At 43.3% G+C, this 16,542-nt stretch overlaps 1 protein-coding gene across 18 annotated transcripts in view; it reads right to left on the bottom strand.

The window, feature by feature from the left end:
* The window catches only part of neb (nebulin), a 330,990-nt gene that overhangs the window by 111,756 nt on the left and 202,692 nt on the right, over nucleotides 1-16,542 (bottom strand). For 17 of the 18 annotated variants that reach the window (XM_070875301.1, XM_070875303.1, XM_070875304.1 and 14 more), the window contains 12 exons: nucleotides 12,081-12,188; nucleotides 11,789-11,902; nucleotides 9,376-9,573; nucleotides 7,107-7,211; nucleotides 6,885-6,989; nucleotides 6,326-6,433; nucleotides 6,134-6,241; nucleotides 4,645-4,752; nucleotides 4,430-4,534; nucleotides 4,225-4,329; nucleotides 4,025-4,123; nucleotides 2,903-3,007 (listed from right to left, as the gene is read on the bottom strand). In XM_070875301.1, the coding sequence (XP_070731402.1) occupies nucleotides 2,903-3,007; nucleotides 4,025-4,123; nucleotides 4,225-4,329; nucleotides 4,430-4,534; nucleotides 4,645-4,752; nucleotides 6,134-6,241; nucleotides 6,326-6,433; nucleotides 6,885-6,989; nucleotides 7,107-7,211; nucleotides 9,376-9,573; nucleotides 11,789-11,902; nucleotides 12,081-12,188 (1,368 nt within the window). The remainder of the gene's footprint in view (nucleotides 1-2,902; nucleotides 3,008-4,024; nucleotides 4,124-4,224; nucleotides 4,330-4,429; nucleotides 4,535-4,644; nucleotides 4,753-6,133; nucleotides 6,242-6,325; nucleotides 6,434-6,884; nucleotides 6,990-7,106; nucleotides 7,212-9,375; nucleotides 9,574-11,788; nucleotides 11,903-12,080; nucleotides 12,189-16,542) is intronic. The other variant, XM_070875317.1, reaches the window with a different exon arrangement.

Here is a 16,542-nt window from a genome sequence, read left to right as displayed (position 1 = left end):
ATTCCTGTCTCATTACACAGGACCAGATCTAAGATAGCTTGTAGATTCTGTAACATACTGTTCTAAGAAACAATCCCGTATGCATTCTATGAATTCCTCCTCAAGGCTACCCCGTGCGATTTGATTTGACCAATCGATATGTAGGTTAAAATCCCCCATGATTACTGCCGTTCCTTTTTCCACATGCCTCCATTATTCCCTTGATTATTGCCCGCCCCACCGTGAAGTTATTATTTGGAGGCCTATAAACTATGCACACCAGTGACTTTTTCCCCTTACTATCTCTAATCTCCACCCACAATGATTCAACATTTTGTTCATTAGAGCCAATATTGTCTCTCACAACTGCCCTGATGTCATCGTTTATTAACAGAGCTACCCTACCTCCTTTCCCTTCTTGTCTATCTTTCCGAATTGTCAGATACCCCTGTATGTTTAATTCCCAGTCTTGGCCACCCTGCAACCACGTTTCTGTAATGGCCACCAAATCATATCCATTTGTAATGATTTGTGCCGTCAACTCATTTACTTTATTTCAAATGCTGCATGCGTTTAGGTAGAGTGTTTTAATACTAGTTTTTAAACCATGATTTTTAGTTTTGACCCCTCCTGCAGCCTCTTTATATTCATACATATTGTCCCTTCCTATCACCTTGTGGTTTACACTTACCCCAGTGCTACTCTGCTCTGTTGCCTCCTGCCTTTTGCATTCTTTCTTGGGGTCCTGTTCATCTGAGCTCTCACCCATTCTAACTAGCTCAGACCCTCTCCTGGGTTCCGAATACTCCTTGCATTGGGGCACCGAGCTTTCATGCTTGCCTTTTTATTATACTTTGACCCTTTAGAATTTTGCTGTACAGTGGCCCTTTTTGTTTTTTACTCATCTCCTTTCTGTCTTTTGCTTTTGTCTCCATTTTCTTTCCCTCTGTCTCCCTGCATTGGTTCCCATCCCCCTGCCATATTAGTTTAACTCCTCTCCAACAGCACTAGCAAACACTCGCCCGAGGACATTGGTTCCGGTCCTGCCCAGGTGCAGATCATCCGGTTTGTACTGGTCCCGCCTCCCCCAGAACCGATTCCAATGCCCCAGGAATTTGAATCCCTCCCTGCTGCACCACTGCTCAAGCCACGTATTCATCTGAGCTATCCTGCGATTCCTACTCTGACTAGCTCGTGGCACTGGTAGCAACCCCGAGATTACTACTTTTGAGGTCCTGCATTTTAATTTAGCTCCTAGCTCCTTAAATTCGTTTCGTAGGACCTCATCCCTTTTTTTACCTATGTCGTTGGTACCAATGTGCACCACGACAACTGGCTGTTCACCCTCCCTTTTCAGAATGTCCTGCACCCGCTCCGAGACATCCTTGACCCTTGCACCAGGGAGGCAACATACCATTCTGGAGTCTCGGTTGCGGCCGCAGAAACGCCTATCTATTCCCCTTACAATTGAATCCCCTATCACTAGCGCTCTCCCATTCTTTTTCCTGCCCTCTTGTGCAGCAGAGCCAGCCACGGTGCCATGAACTTGGCTGCTGCTGCCCTCCCCTGATGAGTCATCCCCCTCAACAGTACTCAAAGCGGTGTATCTGTTTTGCAGGGGGATGACCGCAGGGGAAACCTGCACTACCTTCCTTGCACTGCTCTTCCTGCTGGTCTTTCATTCCCTATCTGGCTGTGGACCCTTCACCTGCGGTAAGACCAACTCGCTACACGTGCTACTCATGTCATTCTCAGCATCGTGGATGCTCCAGAGTAAATCCACCCTCAGCTCCAATTCTGCATCGCAGACCGTCAGGAGCTGGAGGTGGATACACTTCCCGCACACGTAGTCGTCAGGGACACCAGAAGTGTCCCTGAGTTCCCACATGGTACAGGAGGAGCATATTACGTGACCGAGCTCTCCTGCCATGACTTAACCCTTAGATACACTTAAATTGGCAACAACAATGCTCAAGTTTACTCGCTGTTATAGAAGAGAAAAAAGAAAAACTACTCATAAGAACATAAGATAAGAACATAAGAAATAGGAGCAGTGGTGGGCCATTTGGCCCCTCAAGCCTGCTCTGCCATTCAGTAAGATCATGGCTGATCTGATCTTGGCCTCAACTCCACTTCCCTGCCCGCTCCCCATAACCTTTGACTCCCTTATTGTTCAAAAATCTGTCTATCTCCACCTTAAATATATTCAATGACCCATCCTCCACAGTTCTCTGGGGCAGAGAATTCCAAAGATTCACAACCCTCTGAGAGAAGAAATTCCTCCTCATTTCCACTTTAAATGGGCTGACCCCTTATTCTGAAACTATGCCTCCTAGTTCTAGATTCCCCCACGAGGGAAAACATCCTCTCTGCATCTACCCTGTCAAGCCCTCTCAAGATCTTATACATTTCAATAAGATCATTTCTCATTCTTCTCAATTCCAATGAGTAGAAGCCCAACCTGCTCAACCTACAAGAACATAGTGGTCAGAAGATTGTGGGTTCAAGTCCCACTTCAGAGACTTGAACACAAAAATCTAGGCCGACATTCCAGTGCAGTACTGAGGGAGCACTGCATTGTCGGATGAATTGTTAAACTGAGACCCGCCTGCTCTCTCAGGTGGATGTAAAAGATTCCATGGCACTATTTATTAAAAGGAGCAGGGGGGTTACTCCCGGTGTCCAGGCCAATACTTATCCCTCTATCAACATAGCAATAAAAAACAGATTATCTGGTCATTCGCGCTTTACTGTTTGTGGGAGCTTGCTGTGCGCAAATTGGCTGGCGCGTTTTCTACATTACAACAGTGACTACACTTCAAAAGTGCTTTATTGACTGTAAAGCGCTTTGGGACGTCCTAAGGTCATGAAAGGCGCTATAGAAATGCAAGTTTATCTTTATATACAGTGGTTACATACTTACATTGCTTAAGTGAGTCTTTAGTTCTGTCACATGTCTATATTCAGGCGTATCAAGGACAGAAGTATGCTTGTCACGTATTTTCTTGGCTGCTTTGTCATAGCCAGTCTGAAAAAATTACAAAAAGGAAGTTAAAAAATCTTTTTTTCTCAATCTTCTTACCGGATTTAAGGGCTGCAATGATTTCAAAAATGTCAATTATGTCTCATCTCAGGAGCTACACTTCTACTTCCCCACCAGACCATGTTTAAGTTCAGGGTTGATGAAAGGCCATCTACCTGAAACATTAACTCTGCTTCTCTCTCTCTACAGGTGCTGCCCGACCGACTGAGTGTTTCCAGGTTTTTTTGTTTTTATTTCAGATTTTCAATATCAGCAGTATTTTCCTTTTGTTTCAATATAAGGGCCTTAAGGACTGAGCAGATGTAGTGTGATTATGACAAGTCATAAAACAGTGTGACTGCTTGCAATGTAGACCTGCTTCTCTGGATTGACTGAGTTTAGCAGATCTCAAGAACTCCCTGTTCCTAGTCGCCTGTTCTCTCAGGTGGACGTAAAAGATCCCATGGCACTTTTTCAAAGAAGAGCAGGGGAATTATCCCTGGTGTCCTGGCCAATATTTATCCATCAATTAACATAATAAAAACAGTTTATCTTGTCATTATCACGTTGCTGTTTTTGGGAGATTTCTGTGCACAAATTGGCTGCTGCATTTCCAACATTACAACAGTGAGTACACTCCAAAAGTACTTCATTGGCTATAAAATGCTTTGAGGTGTCCGGTGGTCATGAAAGGCGCTATATAAATGTAAGTCTTTCTTTATTAATGACCTTAGATCAAAACTGAACATTTGTGTTAAGGCATAATTTTAGGTCACAAAAGCTGGATCTGCTCAAATCTTGGGCCCTTCTTCATTGCACAATCCTATTAGTTGCTATTCAGTCAAATAATGCCGATCCGCTTTTGCTTTTGTGCATTGGTATTTTAATGCAGAAATCTTTATGAGTTACAGTGATATCTTATTATAACATCACAAGACAATCCATTTCACATCCACTTGTTGAAAGTAAGTGGTATCAGTAAGGGACAGATGGTATATCTGGATTAAAAAAAGGAAAGCATACCCAGAATTTGTGGAAGTCACGCACTCGGATCATTTCGGGAGTTCCATACAGGAAGCATCCAATGCCCTTCAGCCATCGGAGGTCTTCCTTGTACCTATTCTATATAAGGAATAGTCACAATCTTAGCACTGTGCAGAAAACGTTTAGCTAAAAATTAAACAAAAAGTACACAAATAAGCAAGAGCAGATTTAATATTTACATCACTGGTGATATCGCCAACATATCGGTGATGGATCAGCTCAGGAGTAATAGGAAGAGAAATCTTCTGACCTTTCAACCTGAAGTAGTCCGACTTATATGACAGCTAGAGGAAAACAACAATTTAAATAATTTAATTCTTTGCACCCATGAAAACAAGCTTGGTTTAATCAGTAAGACAAGCTTTCTTCAATTACTAAACTTACATCACTGACTGCCTCTTGTGTGGCTTTGACTTGGCGAATTTCTGGAGTGTCGTGGGTGGGATGAATCTTGTCTTTGTGGGTCTCATACTGCAATCGATACAATCGCTGCACAAGGGGAAAATATTAAATGCATCATACGCACAAAGAGAGTTTCACATTTCCCCCAATGATCTTTGTTGATCAATGTGATTGTGTCAATGGCAGGCCTACATTACCTGGTTCAAAATAGTATCTGCTTTTTTGGCTGCAGTGATGCTGATGGTATCTGGGATCAATGTGTAGCCCCTAGCTTTCATATGTTCATAAGCTTCTTTATACTTCAGCTAGAAAAGAAAACGAGAAATGCTTTTAGCAATGATTCCCAGGTTAACAATTAATTATAATTTTTTAAATACGAGAAAATGTTGACAGGAACGGAGATATTTATTGCAATGGATATCCTTCGATTCTGTACGCTTGTATTTAGTGCTGACATCTTTCCGTGTTACTATGATCTCCTGTTCTAACACCTTTGCCTGCAATTGCCGCAGGGGTTTTCCTGCCTTAATAGCAGCGGAAGATTAACGGAAACCCTGGAGGAACGGTGTAAGCAGCAATTCACTACATTACAACAGTGACTACATTTCAAAAGTATTTCGCTGGCTGTGAAGCTCTTTGGAAGATCCTGAGGATGTGAATGATGCTATACCAGATAATGTGTTTCAATGATGTTGTTTGAGGGATAAATATTGGCCAGAGAGAACCCTTCTCTGCAATAGTGTCACAGGATCTTTTACATCCACCTGATAGGGCAGACGGGGCCTCGGTTTAATGTCTCATTCAAAAGACGGCACCTCCAGCAATGCATCACTCCCTCAGTACGGCACTAGTGTGCCAGCCTAGATTTTGTGTTAAAGTCTCTGGAGTAGGACTTGAACCCATGACCTTCTGACTCAGAGGCGAGAGCGCTATCACTGAGCTATGGTTGAAAGCAAGGAGGAGGGAAGGAAAATAGCAAAAAAAAGGGCTAAAAAGTTAAAGCTGTTCACTAATGAATGCTGATGGAGACTTGTGAGAAAGGAATCCAATACCCTTAACCAGCATGTTTTGGGAAAATATGTCAAGTTGGACCGCAAAGGCTCATGGGGGTGTTACAACTAAACACGAGCAGCACAGCAGCTGGAAAGCTGCAATGACAGCAACTTCAAGCAGATAGTGATGTCAGTGTGTTATCTGCCTTAAGGTCTGCTCAGTACGTTAAACATCTTGTGAAGGCCTTGGGATTGTAAGCATTCCCTTGTTCTAGTGGGTGAGTATATGGAATGTCCAAAACAAGCTATGAATTAGGACAAACATCTCTCGAGCATAAAATGGTACTGCAGATGCCAGGGGAGGTCGTGGATAATTCTGCAAGGCATACAGATAAATCCAGTATACGGAAAGCCGAACCCCAGTTAGGTTGAGCTCTCAGGACGATTTGTAATACATTGATTAGAGGAAGATTGATCATCTTTTGCATCCTGGTTACAGATATTGAGGTTGTACTGTTTATACCTGTGTATGTTACATTAATGTTTTAGTGTATTGCTTATAATTGGTAAGAACAATTATGTTTATGTAGGTTAATCAAACTATATTGAGTCTAGTGGCAGAACTCTTTATTTAATCGATACCAAGTGGGTATGTAAGAGTAACAAGAGCGAATGCCATTCTTATGGTACTTACGTCACTGCGAATATGGTCGACCTTTCTGGCATGTTTTAAGGATGGGATGTCTGCTGGAAGTGTATATCCGGTAGGAAGGAGGTTCCGGCCAAGGTCACGGTACAGGTTCTACAAAAAGAATGTGACAAAGTCCAATTAGACGGAGAGGCTTCAAGTGACTTAGTATAATCTCTAACTGAATCACGTGCTTACCTCACTCTGTAACTTGTTGGCTCCTCTAGCTCTCTCCAGTTCCATAGTCTCGGTGGTTGGAGCAACCTTGCCTTTAATATGTGTCACATATTCATTGCGATACACCAGCTGAAAAACAGAGGGAGGAGAATTAATGGAACATTATTTATTTTTCAAATATACTGTATTAAAGTACATCAATATATTGAAAACAAAATTAATTCTAATGCACACAAATGCATATTTATATATATATGTGTGTGTCTATCTTTAAATGTATTTATGTTGATCAATAGATATCTATGTGTGAATGTACATGAATGTATCTCTATATATTAATGAATCATGTATGTATTTACATTACCTAACATATATACACAAAACATATGAATTATGTATACATGTAAATATTTAGGTGTCAGAAAATGTACTATAGGCTATATGTTATGCTTTGACTGATTGTAAATGATAACAAAACTTTTACTGTTGCATATGCAAGAGTCCTTATATACCATTTAACTTTCTGTTTTGACCGACTGCTGATAGCAGAGTTCTATAAATCAGTTCAGAATACACTTACATCACTCAGCTGATGAGCGTTGGTGACAGACTGCAGGTAGGTAGGAGTATCCATGACATGCGTGAACTGGTCCCTTGCTGCCTCAGCCTTGGCCTTGTATTGAATCTGCAGGGAGGAAATGAAATTGGAAAATTCACCAATTGATTAGTGGTAGTGAAAACAGAGAAAGCTCAGATGGGCAATGCCAGGATCATGGTGGAGGCACAAATCCTCCCAACATACGGCACTTTGCAGGTCATAGGATTTCTTGGCACGAAGTATCTCTGGAGTGTCCCATACATTGCATCCAATTCCTTTAAGCCAGTGGAGGTCATCTTTGTACAGAACCTGGAAGGAAACAAAGAGAAAATAATTAATTTTAAAGACACGGTGACGATTTAAAAAAATCTGCCACTCAATCCATTTCTAGCTGAAAAATAGGCAACTGGCAGTGCAAAAATTATGAGGGAGGAACCTCAACTGCCCCTCGCATGCTGAAAACTTGCCTGATGCAGTTTATAGCCCTGCATGCTCTACACCTTTGTACCAGGCAGCAAGCAGTCGAATCATTGCATAGATAGGGACTGTTGAAGGCCGCTGCATAAACGGCCTGGAACATTTTTGGAGTTTTGTGGGGCCAGGGGGAGCAAGAATGCGCACTTCCTTCCCACGTTTCAGCATCCACTTCCGACTTGGCCCTCTAATGGCGCCATCGGACTTTCGACCCACCCCCGCAGTCTGGTGAGCTGTCCACTAAGCAGCTCACCCAAATTAGGCTGGTGAAATCCCATCCTGACAATGGCTCGTGCCTTCTGAGGCTGGTTTTGGGTGGCCAGCTTCATGCCTGTTCTGGGCAGAAGTTAAAAATCACCCCAGAATATTTGTTCATGAGCCTTAGAAACACAAATAAATGGTACTCTCATGTTGCTCCTTGTCTGATGGTATTCCTTTTGCTAGGGTACAGTTCCTCGGGCACCATTTGCTCTCTGGTTGGAGATGGGGATAGGGGTGGCTGAACTGCCAGTCCCCCATTGGTCTGTGATATCCCCACATACAGGGCCAACCCAAGACGTGCCATTTTTGGGAAAATCTTGAATGAGCCACAAAAGAGATGGAGACCCAACACCTGCCCAGATTGTGCAAATCGGCAATGGAGGAATTGCCAGCTTCAGTCTTTTCAGCCTTGTAAGAAGTAGATTGAGACGTTATGTTATGGAGCAGTATAGGATAATAAATGATATGGAAAATATATTATTTCAAGCTAATTTATGGAAGTGGGAATTAATTTCCAGGTAAAGCAATGCAGCTAAAACATCTGGAATCCTTTATGGAGAAAAATAGATGCTGCAATTGGGGGGGGGGAGGGAGCGAGGGGTCTTTCTGGATGGTTAAATAAGAGGGGCTGAATGGTCTTCATCATTCCCATTTATCTGGTGTCACAGTGTCAACTGTGGCTCAGTGGGTAGCACACTCGCCTCTGAGTCAGGAAGGTTGTGGGTTCAAGTCCCACTCCAGAGACTTGAGCACATAAATCTAGACTGACACTCCAGTGGAGTGTTGGAGGTGCTGTCTTTTGGAGGAGATGTTAAACTGAGGTCCGTCTGCTCTCTCAGGTGGATGTAAAAGATTCTATGACACTATTTCGAAGAGGAGCAGGGGAGTTATCCTTGATGTCCTGGCCAATATTTATCTCTCAATTAACATAACAAAAAACAAATTATCTGGTCATTATCACATTGATGTTTGTGGGAGCTTGCTATGTAAAAATTGGTTGCTGTGTTTCCCACATTACAAGAGTAACTATACTTGAAAAGTGCTTCATTGGCTGTAAAGCAGTTTGAGACGTCCAGTGGTCGTGAAAGGTGCTATACAAATGCAAGCCTTTCTTTTTTATCCTGTCATATGACAGGACCCTAGAAGTGAGTGACAGTAGAATATTCAGCCATAGGGTGTTAACTCTCTGCCCAAACCTGCCCTTGCCTGACATCAACAAACACACACTTTGCAGGGTCATTGGACAGTGAGCAGAAGTGAGATCTCCAGTCGATGTTCCCCCTTCGTAGCCCAAGGACGCTGAGGTCAACTTTGCAAGCCTGGCTGAGGTCAGCTTGTTCAGCACAGATAAGGAATCAAACCTGGTACCTTCTTTGTCTTTGTACCTGACCGTACAGTGGCTTTCCCCATTGAACCATACAGCAAGCTCCATAGAAGATGGCCATTCGGCCCATCGTGCCTGTGACAGCAAAGATCTATCCAATTAGTTCCACTCCCCTGCTCTTTCCCTGTGGCCTGGCAATTTTTTCCCTTTTCAAGTATATATCAAAATTTCCTTTTGAAAGTTACTATTGAATCACCGCTTCCACCAGATTTTTCAGGTAGATTCCAATAAGACATTTCTTTGGTGCCCACAAGATGCAACTTTCTCTGTATAATGTTCCGTATTTCAATAACAGAAAGCAACTACAACTATGTATTCAGTAAAAAGGAATATGAAGTGAGACCCAGCACTTACATCACTCAGCTGCTCGTTGACTTTCCTGACATGCATGTTGATCTGCAGGTCTGGTAGGCACGTCCATTCATGAAGATACTTGCGATAGTCAATTTCGCTGACCTTGGCCTGTGTCTCTTTGGCAGTAACCACCTCCAACATATCTGGCACGATGTGTATCTTCGCTTTGTTCTTTTCGTAATTTTCTCGGTACAGACGCTGCACAAAACACAAGCCAAATGGATTAAGGACATTGAACTTTCACCCTTTAATAAAACCTCCGAAATAGACACTTATTTATTTCTGGGGTACAACTAAAATGCAGGACAAACTGATGTTGCCTGAGGATAATTCTTCAATTCAGCTAAACAATTGTAACAACCTGGTATAGAGCAGTCAACCTTCTGTTGTCATACACTTGTAATTTTCAAAAAGCTATCTTTAGTATTGTAATGTAAAATAAATTGATATAGTAAATTTAGGATTAAGAACTGTACAAATATGTTGAAATCTGAAATGAAAGGAAATAGTTCATTATCATTTATCAGACATATCACCATGAAGAATGAGAACTATGTACTTGGATGAAACTGATTCTGTCTGTAACTATCAATGATTCTGGGTTGATTTCTCAAAGCATTGGCGAGCACGTAAAATTTCATTTATAAGTTAAATGACTTGCTTTTATTTTTTGAAGCCACTTTTTTTAGGCTAATGAACATGAACATGGAATATAATGTGGAGAAATGTGAATTTATCCACTTTGGTAGGAAAAATAGAAAAGCAAAGTATTTGTGGTCATTTTCCAACATTCCATGGACTCTGGTTCAGTTCCTATGGATTGGAGGGTAGCTAATGTAACCCCACTTTTTAAAAAAGGAGGAAGAGAGAAAACAGGGAAAACCGGTTAGCCTGATGTCAGTGGTGGGGAAAATGCAGGAATCAATTATTAAAGATGTAATAGCAGCACATTTGGAAAGCAGTGACAGGATCGGTCCAAGTCAGCATGGATTTATGAAAGGGAAATGATACTTGACAAATCTACTGGAGTTTTTTGAGGATGTGACTAGTAGAGTGGATAGAGGAGAACCAGTGGATGTGGTGTATTTGGATTTTCAAAAGGCTTTCGACAAGGTCCTACACAAGAGATTAGTGTGCAAAATTAAGGCACATGGTATTGGGGGTAATATACTGACGTGGATAGAGAACTGGTTGGTAGACAGGAAGCAAAGAGTGGGAATAAACAGGTCCTTTTCAGAATGGCAGGCAGTGACTAGTGGGGTGTCGCAGGGTTCAGTGCTGGGACCCCAGCTATTTACAATATACATTAATGATTTGGACGAAGGAATTGAATGTAATATCGGCAAGTTTGCGGATGGCACTAAGCTGGGTGTCAGTGTGAGCTGCGAGGAGGATGCTAAGAGGCTGCAGGGGGACTTGTACAGGTTAGGTGAATGGGCAAATGCATGGCAGATGCAGTATAATGTGGATAAGTGTGAGGTTATCCACTTTGGTGGCAAAAACAGGAAGGCAGATTATTATCTGAATGGTGACAGATTAGTAAAAGGAGAGATGCAACGAGACCTGGGTGTCATGGTTCATCAGTCATTGAAGGTAGGCACGCAGGTACAATAGGCAGTAAAGAAAGCAAATGGCATGCTGGCCTTCATAGCGAGGGGATTTGAGTATAGGAGCAGTTATACAGGGCCTTGGTGAGACCACACCTTAAGTATTGTGCGCAGTTTTGGTCTCCTAATCTGAGGAAGGACATTCTTGCTATTCAGGGAATGCAGTGAAGGTTCACCAGACTGATTCCCGGGATGGCAGGACTGACATATGAAGAAAGACTGGATCGACTAGGCTTATATTCACTGGAGTTTAGAAGAATGAGAGAGGATCTCATTGAAACATATAAAATTCTGACGGGTTTAGACAGGTTAGATGCAGGAAGAATGTTCCCGATGTTGGGGAAGTCCAGAACCAGGGGTCACAGTCTAAGGATAAGGGGTAAGCCATTTAGGACCGAGATGAGGAGAAACCTCTTCTCTTGGAGAATTGTGAACCTGTGAAATTCTCTACCACAGAAAGTTGTTGAGGCCAGTTCGTTAGATATATTCAAAAGGGAGTTAGATGTGGCCCTTACGGCTAAAAGGATCAAGGGGTATTGAGAAAAAGCAGGAATGGGGTTCTGAAGTTGCATGATCAGCCATGATCATATTGAATGGTGGTGTAGGCTTGATAGGGCTGAATGGCATACTCCTGCACCTACTTTCTATGTTTCTATGGAACTGCCAAGAACAAACCCTTTTGCAAAACATGGCCATAACAGTGTCACGTTGGCCAGAGGAGGAGTCATAATCATACTTGGAGAAGAATGTAAATTATTCAGGCCTACTCACTCTGGATTCATGGTGCACTTTGAACACCTACTTACATCAAGGTTTAACTTTCCGGCTTTCAGACAATGCAAGGTACGTGGGTCATCCTGCACAGAGTGTGGCGGCGTATAGAGAGCCTTGAACTTCTCGTATTGTTCACGGTACTTTATCTGAAAGATTAACCACACATAGTTTGACCTCCTCACAAAACAACAAATAGGAGAAAAACATGGTACTTTCTGATTGTTGCCAGTACCATTTTGTCCAAATAATAAACTTAACAGGTGGGTAGGAACATACCCTCAGGTACTTGGTCTGTACCGCATTTGGTTACAATTCTCTACTTACTGGGCTAAGCACGTTTTTCTGATTCTTGGCCAAAGCGATTGAAAAGGCATCTCCTGGCATTGAATAGCTTGTTGCTTTCATCTTATCCCAGACTTGTTTGTAAGCATTCTAGGAAAACAAAACATGGATGATTATGTGGAAACAGAATACGCATTGTTTCAAATCCAATGAGGCAAGATTAGTTTTAATGTTGGGGTTCTGTTAAATGTGTTGCAGTATAAAAAAGCTACAAATACACCTATGATTATGATTTAAGTAAAATTGAATATTGATGAACAGATAGGCAATTCAATAAGGCGGCAAATACAACAAGAATGAGTGGCATTAGCACATTCATTACATATTGTTGCAGGATGTTGACTTGTGTTTGAGATGCCCAGGATGAGGGTACGGGGCCCAGAAGTGCCGAGGGCCCAGGGGCAGCACGGGCCAGCCCACACTGTGATATGTATGTGCACTAGGTCCGTGCAGCAGAGCAGGTCTCCAGTCGTCTTGGTTAACCCTTGCCACTGGATAAAAGCCTAGCTCTGTCAAGCCTGTGTGGTGGCTGGTGTGCAATGGTCACCACACATTAAAAAAAGCCACGCACAGGCATCTTCCAGCCCCTCAATTGGAGTTCAGGACTGGAACATCAGGTCCTTCATCAAAATACCTGCGAATTCTTGTGGAAGCAAGTCATCCTCGTTCGAGGGACCGCCCATGTTGATGATGTATCCCGTAAGGAAATAGAAAATAACAAAAGATTGGGAGCATGCACTTGAGTGCAATAAAAGCCTCTAGCATATGCAGGAGTCTTGAGATGCAAGAGCAGAACAAAATTAACTTAGAATCATAGGGGCTAAAATTCAGGGTCCGTATAAGTTCCGTTTCCGCCGTTTTGCGGCGGCCATGTGGCGAGATCGAGTGGCCGCCACGTTGCAGTCCATTGGCTGCCCCGACCCAAATTCAGGTTGGGGATTTTTCAGTCTGTCCCCCATTCTGCCCCGCTGCTGATGACCGCCGCAAGTGCTTCATCAAAACGCACACCGCCGTTCTCCCGCACCTGCAGAATACTGCGCCCAAATTTAGGTTAAAAATTCATTGTCCCGACGCTCAGTGCCCCCGACAGCTTTCTCTGTCGGTGCATCTTGTCTGCTCTCTCCCTGCCCTGGTGGTGCAGCAGCCATTAAAGGCGAGGGCCGAATGCCGCGGCCGCCAACTTATTTTTTTTGCCGGTCGACTTCAATGGCGGCCAGAATATTGCACACCTCAATTCGACCGGGCCACCAACAGGCAGCTTGGCATCCCCTCTATCAGGTATCAGGCCTCTGGCCCGGACGAAACCCTCCCTGGTGGCCCAGTGGCTGAATCTAAAAAATGCCCTATTCTCTCCCCTGCAACGGAGGGGAGCGAGCATGGTGACGCACACACGCTGTGATATTACCACCTCTCCGCCACTGAGTCTCGATCCCGCACCAACTGCCGGCCCTCAGCCTGACTTACCGCTGTACTTTTGCCCCTTCTATGACCGATGTTCGGTCCAACATTAAAAAAAAGTACAAAGTCCCGAAAATCAATGGAAAGGCTGCCTCAACGCTCCCGGCAGAAAAAACTTTAAAAAAAAGTGTAGGTGCACCAGCTTTCTGGTGGCCCTGAATTTCAGCCCCATAGAATCATAGAATGGTTACAGCACAGAAGGAGGCCATTTGGCCTGTCGAGCCCATGCCGGCTCTCAGCTCATCGCAGCCCTGCAAATTTTTTCTTTCAGGTACTTATACAACTCCCTTTTGAAAGCCACAATTGAATCTGCCTAAACCACCCTTTCAGGCAGTGAATTCCACATCCTAACCACTCACTGTGTAAAGTTTTTCCTCATGTCACCTTTAGTTCTTCTGTCACTCACCTTAATTTGTTTCCTCTGGTTCTCGACCCTTCTGCCAATGGGAACAGTTTCTCTCTATCTACTCTGTCTAGACCCTCATGATTTTGAACACCTCTATCAAATCTCCTCTCAACGTTCTCTGCTCCAAGGAGAACAACCCCAGATTCTCCAGTCTATCCACATAACTGAAGTCCCTCATCCCTGGAACTATTCTTGTAAATCTTTTCGGCATTCTCTCTAAGGTCTCCACATCCTTTCTAAAGAGTGGTGCCCAGAATTGGACACCATACTCCAGTTGAGGCTGAACTAGTGTTTTATAAAGGTTCATCATAACCTCCTTGCTTTTGTACTCTATGCTTCTATTTATGAAGCCCAGTATGCGTTTTTAACCGCTTTCTCAACCTTCCCTGCCACATTCAACGATTTGTTCACATATACCGCCAGGTCTTTCTGTTCATGCACCCCCTTCAGAATTGTACCCTTTAGTTTATATTCCCTCTCCTGTATCACTTTTCACGTTAAATTTCATCTGCCACGTGTCCGCTCATTCCACCAACCTGTCTATGTCTTCTTGAAGTCTATCACTATCCTCTTCACTGTTCACTATACTTCCAAGTTTTGTGTCATCTGAAAATTTTGAAATTGTGCCCTGACACCCAAGTTTAAGTCATTACTATATATCAAGAAAAGCAGTGGTCCTAGTACCGACCCCTGGGGAATACCACTGTAAACCTTCCTCCATTTGGAAAAATAACCGTTCACCACTGCTCTCTGATTCCTGTCACTTAGCCAATTTCATATCCATGCTTCCACAGTCCCTTTTATTCCATGGGCTTCAACTTTGCTGGCAAGACTATTATGTGGCATGTTATCAAATGCCTTTTCGAAGTCCATGTACACTGCATCAACCACATTGCCCTCATCAACCTTCTCTGTTACCTCATCAAAAATCTCGATCAAGCTAGTTAAACACGATTTGCATTTAACAAATCCATGCTGGCTTTCCTTAATGAATCCATATTTGTTCAAGTGACTGTTAATTTTGACCCTGATCATCGTTTCTAAAAGCTTCCCCACTACCGAGGTTAAACTGTAGTTGCAAGGTTTTTCCTTACACCCTTTTTAGAACAAGGGTGTAATATTTGCAATTCTCAATCCTCCTGCACCACCTCCATATTTAAGGAAGATTGGCAGATTATGGCCAGTACTTCCTCAACTTCCACCCTCAGCATCCTAGGAGGTATCCCATCTGGTCCTGATGACTTATCTACTTTAAGTACAGCCAGCCTTTCTAGTATCGCCTCTTTATCAATTTTTATCCCATCCAGTAACATAATTACCTCCTCTTTCACAATGATTTATTCCGCATCTTCTCCCTCGGTAAAGGCAGATTTATGAAACTCAGCGGAGTGTTGCACCAAATTTGCCATCCTACACACTCTTCCTCCTCCCTGCTCGCTCATTGTATACAAAAATAGAAAATAGGTGCAGGAGTAGGCCATTCGGCCCTTTGAGCCAGCACCACCATTCAATAAGCTCATGGCTGATCATTCACCTCAGTACACCTTTCCTGCTTTCTCTCCATACCCCTTGATCCCTTTAGCCGTAAGGGCCATATCTCACTCCCTCTTGAATATATCTAACGAACTAGCATCAACAACTCTCTGCGGTAGAGAATTCCACAGATTAACAACACTCTGAGTGAAGAAGTTTCTCTTCACCTCGGTCCTAAATGACTTACCCCTTATCCTTAAACTGGGGACCCCTGGTTCTGGACTCCCCCAACATCGGGAACATTCTTCCTCCATCTAACCTGTCCAGTCCCATCAGAATTTTATATGTTTCTATGAGATCCCCTCTCTTTCTTCTAAACTCCAGTGAATAAAGGCCCAGATGATCCAGTCTCTCCTCATATGTCAATCCTGCCATCCCTGGAATCAGTCTGGTGAACCTTCGCTGCACTCCCTCAATAGCAAGAATGTCCTTCCTCAGATTAGGAGACCAAAACTGAACACAATATTCCAGGTGAGGCCTCACTAACGCCCAGTACAACTGCAGCAAGACCTCTCTGCTCCTATACTCAAATCCCCTAGCTATGAAGGCCAACATGCCATTTGCCTTTTTCACCGCCTGCTGTACCTGCATGCCAACTTTCAATGACTGATGTACCATGACACCCAGGTCTCGTTGCACCTCTCCTTATCCTAATCTGTCGCCATTCAGATAATATTCTGCCTTCCTGTTTTTGCCACCAAAGTGGATAAACTCACATTTATCCACATTATACTGCAACTGCCATGCATTTTCACACTCACCTAACCTGTCTAAGTCACCTTGCAGCCTCTTAGCATCCTCCTCACAGCTCAGACTGCCACCCAGCTTAGTGACATCTGCAAACTTCAAGATATTACACTCAATTCCTTCATCCAAATCATTGATGTATATTATAAATAGCTGGGGTCCCAGCACTGAGCACTGCGGTACCCCACTAGTCACTGCCTGCCATTCTGAAAAGGACCTATTTATCCCGACTCTCTACTTCCTGTCTGCCAACCAGTTCTCTATCCACGTCAATACATTACCCCCAATACGATGTGCTTT

The sequence above is a fragment of the Pristiophorus japonicus genome, chromosome 3 (assembly GCF_044704955.1).
Source record: "Pristiophorus japonicus isolate sPriJap1 chromosome 3, sPriJap1.hap1, whole genome shotgun sequence".
Lineage (NCBI taxonomy): Eukaryota > Metazoa > Chordata > Chondrichthyes > Pristiophoridae > Pristiophorus > Pristiophorus japonicus.
Note: the sequence above shows the minus strand (reverse complement) of the source record. Positions and strands in the feature narration are given on the sequence as shown.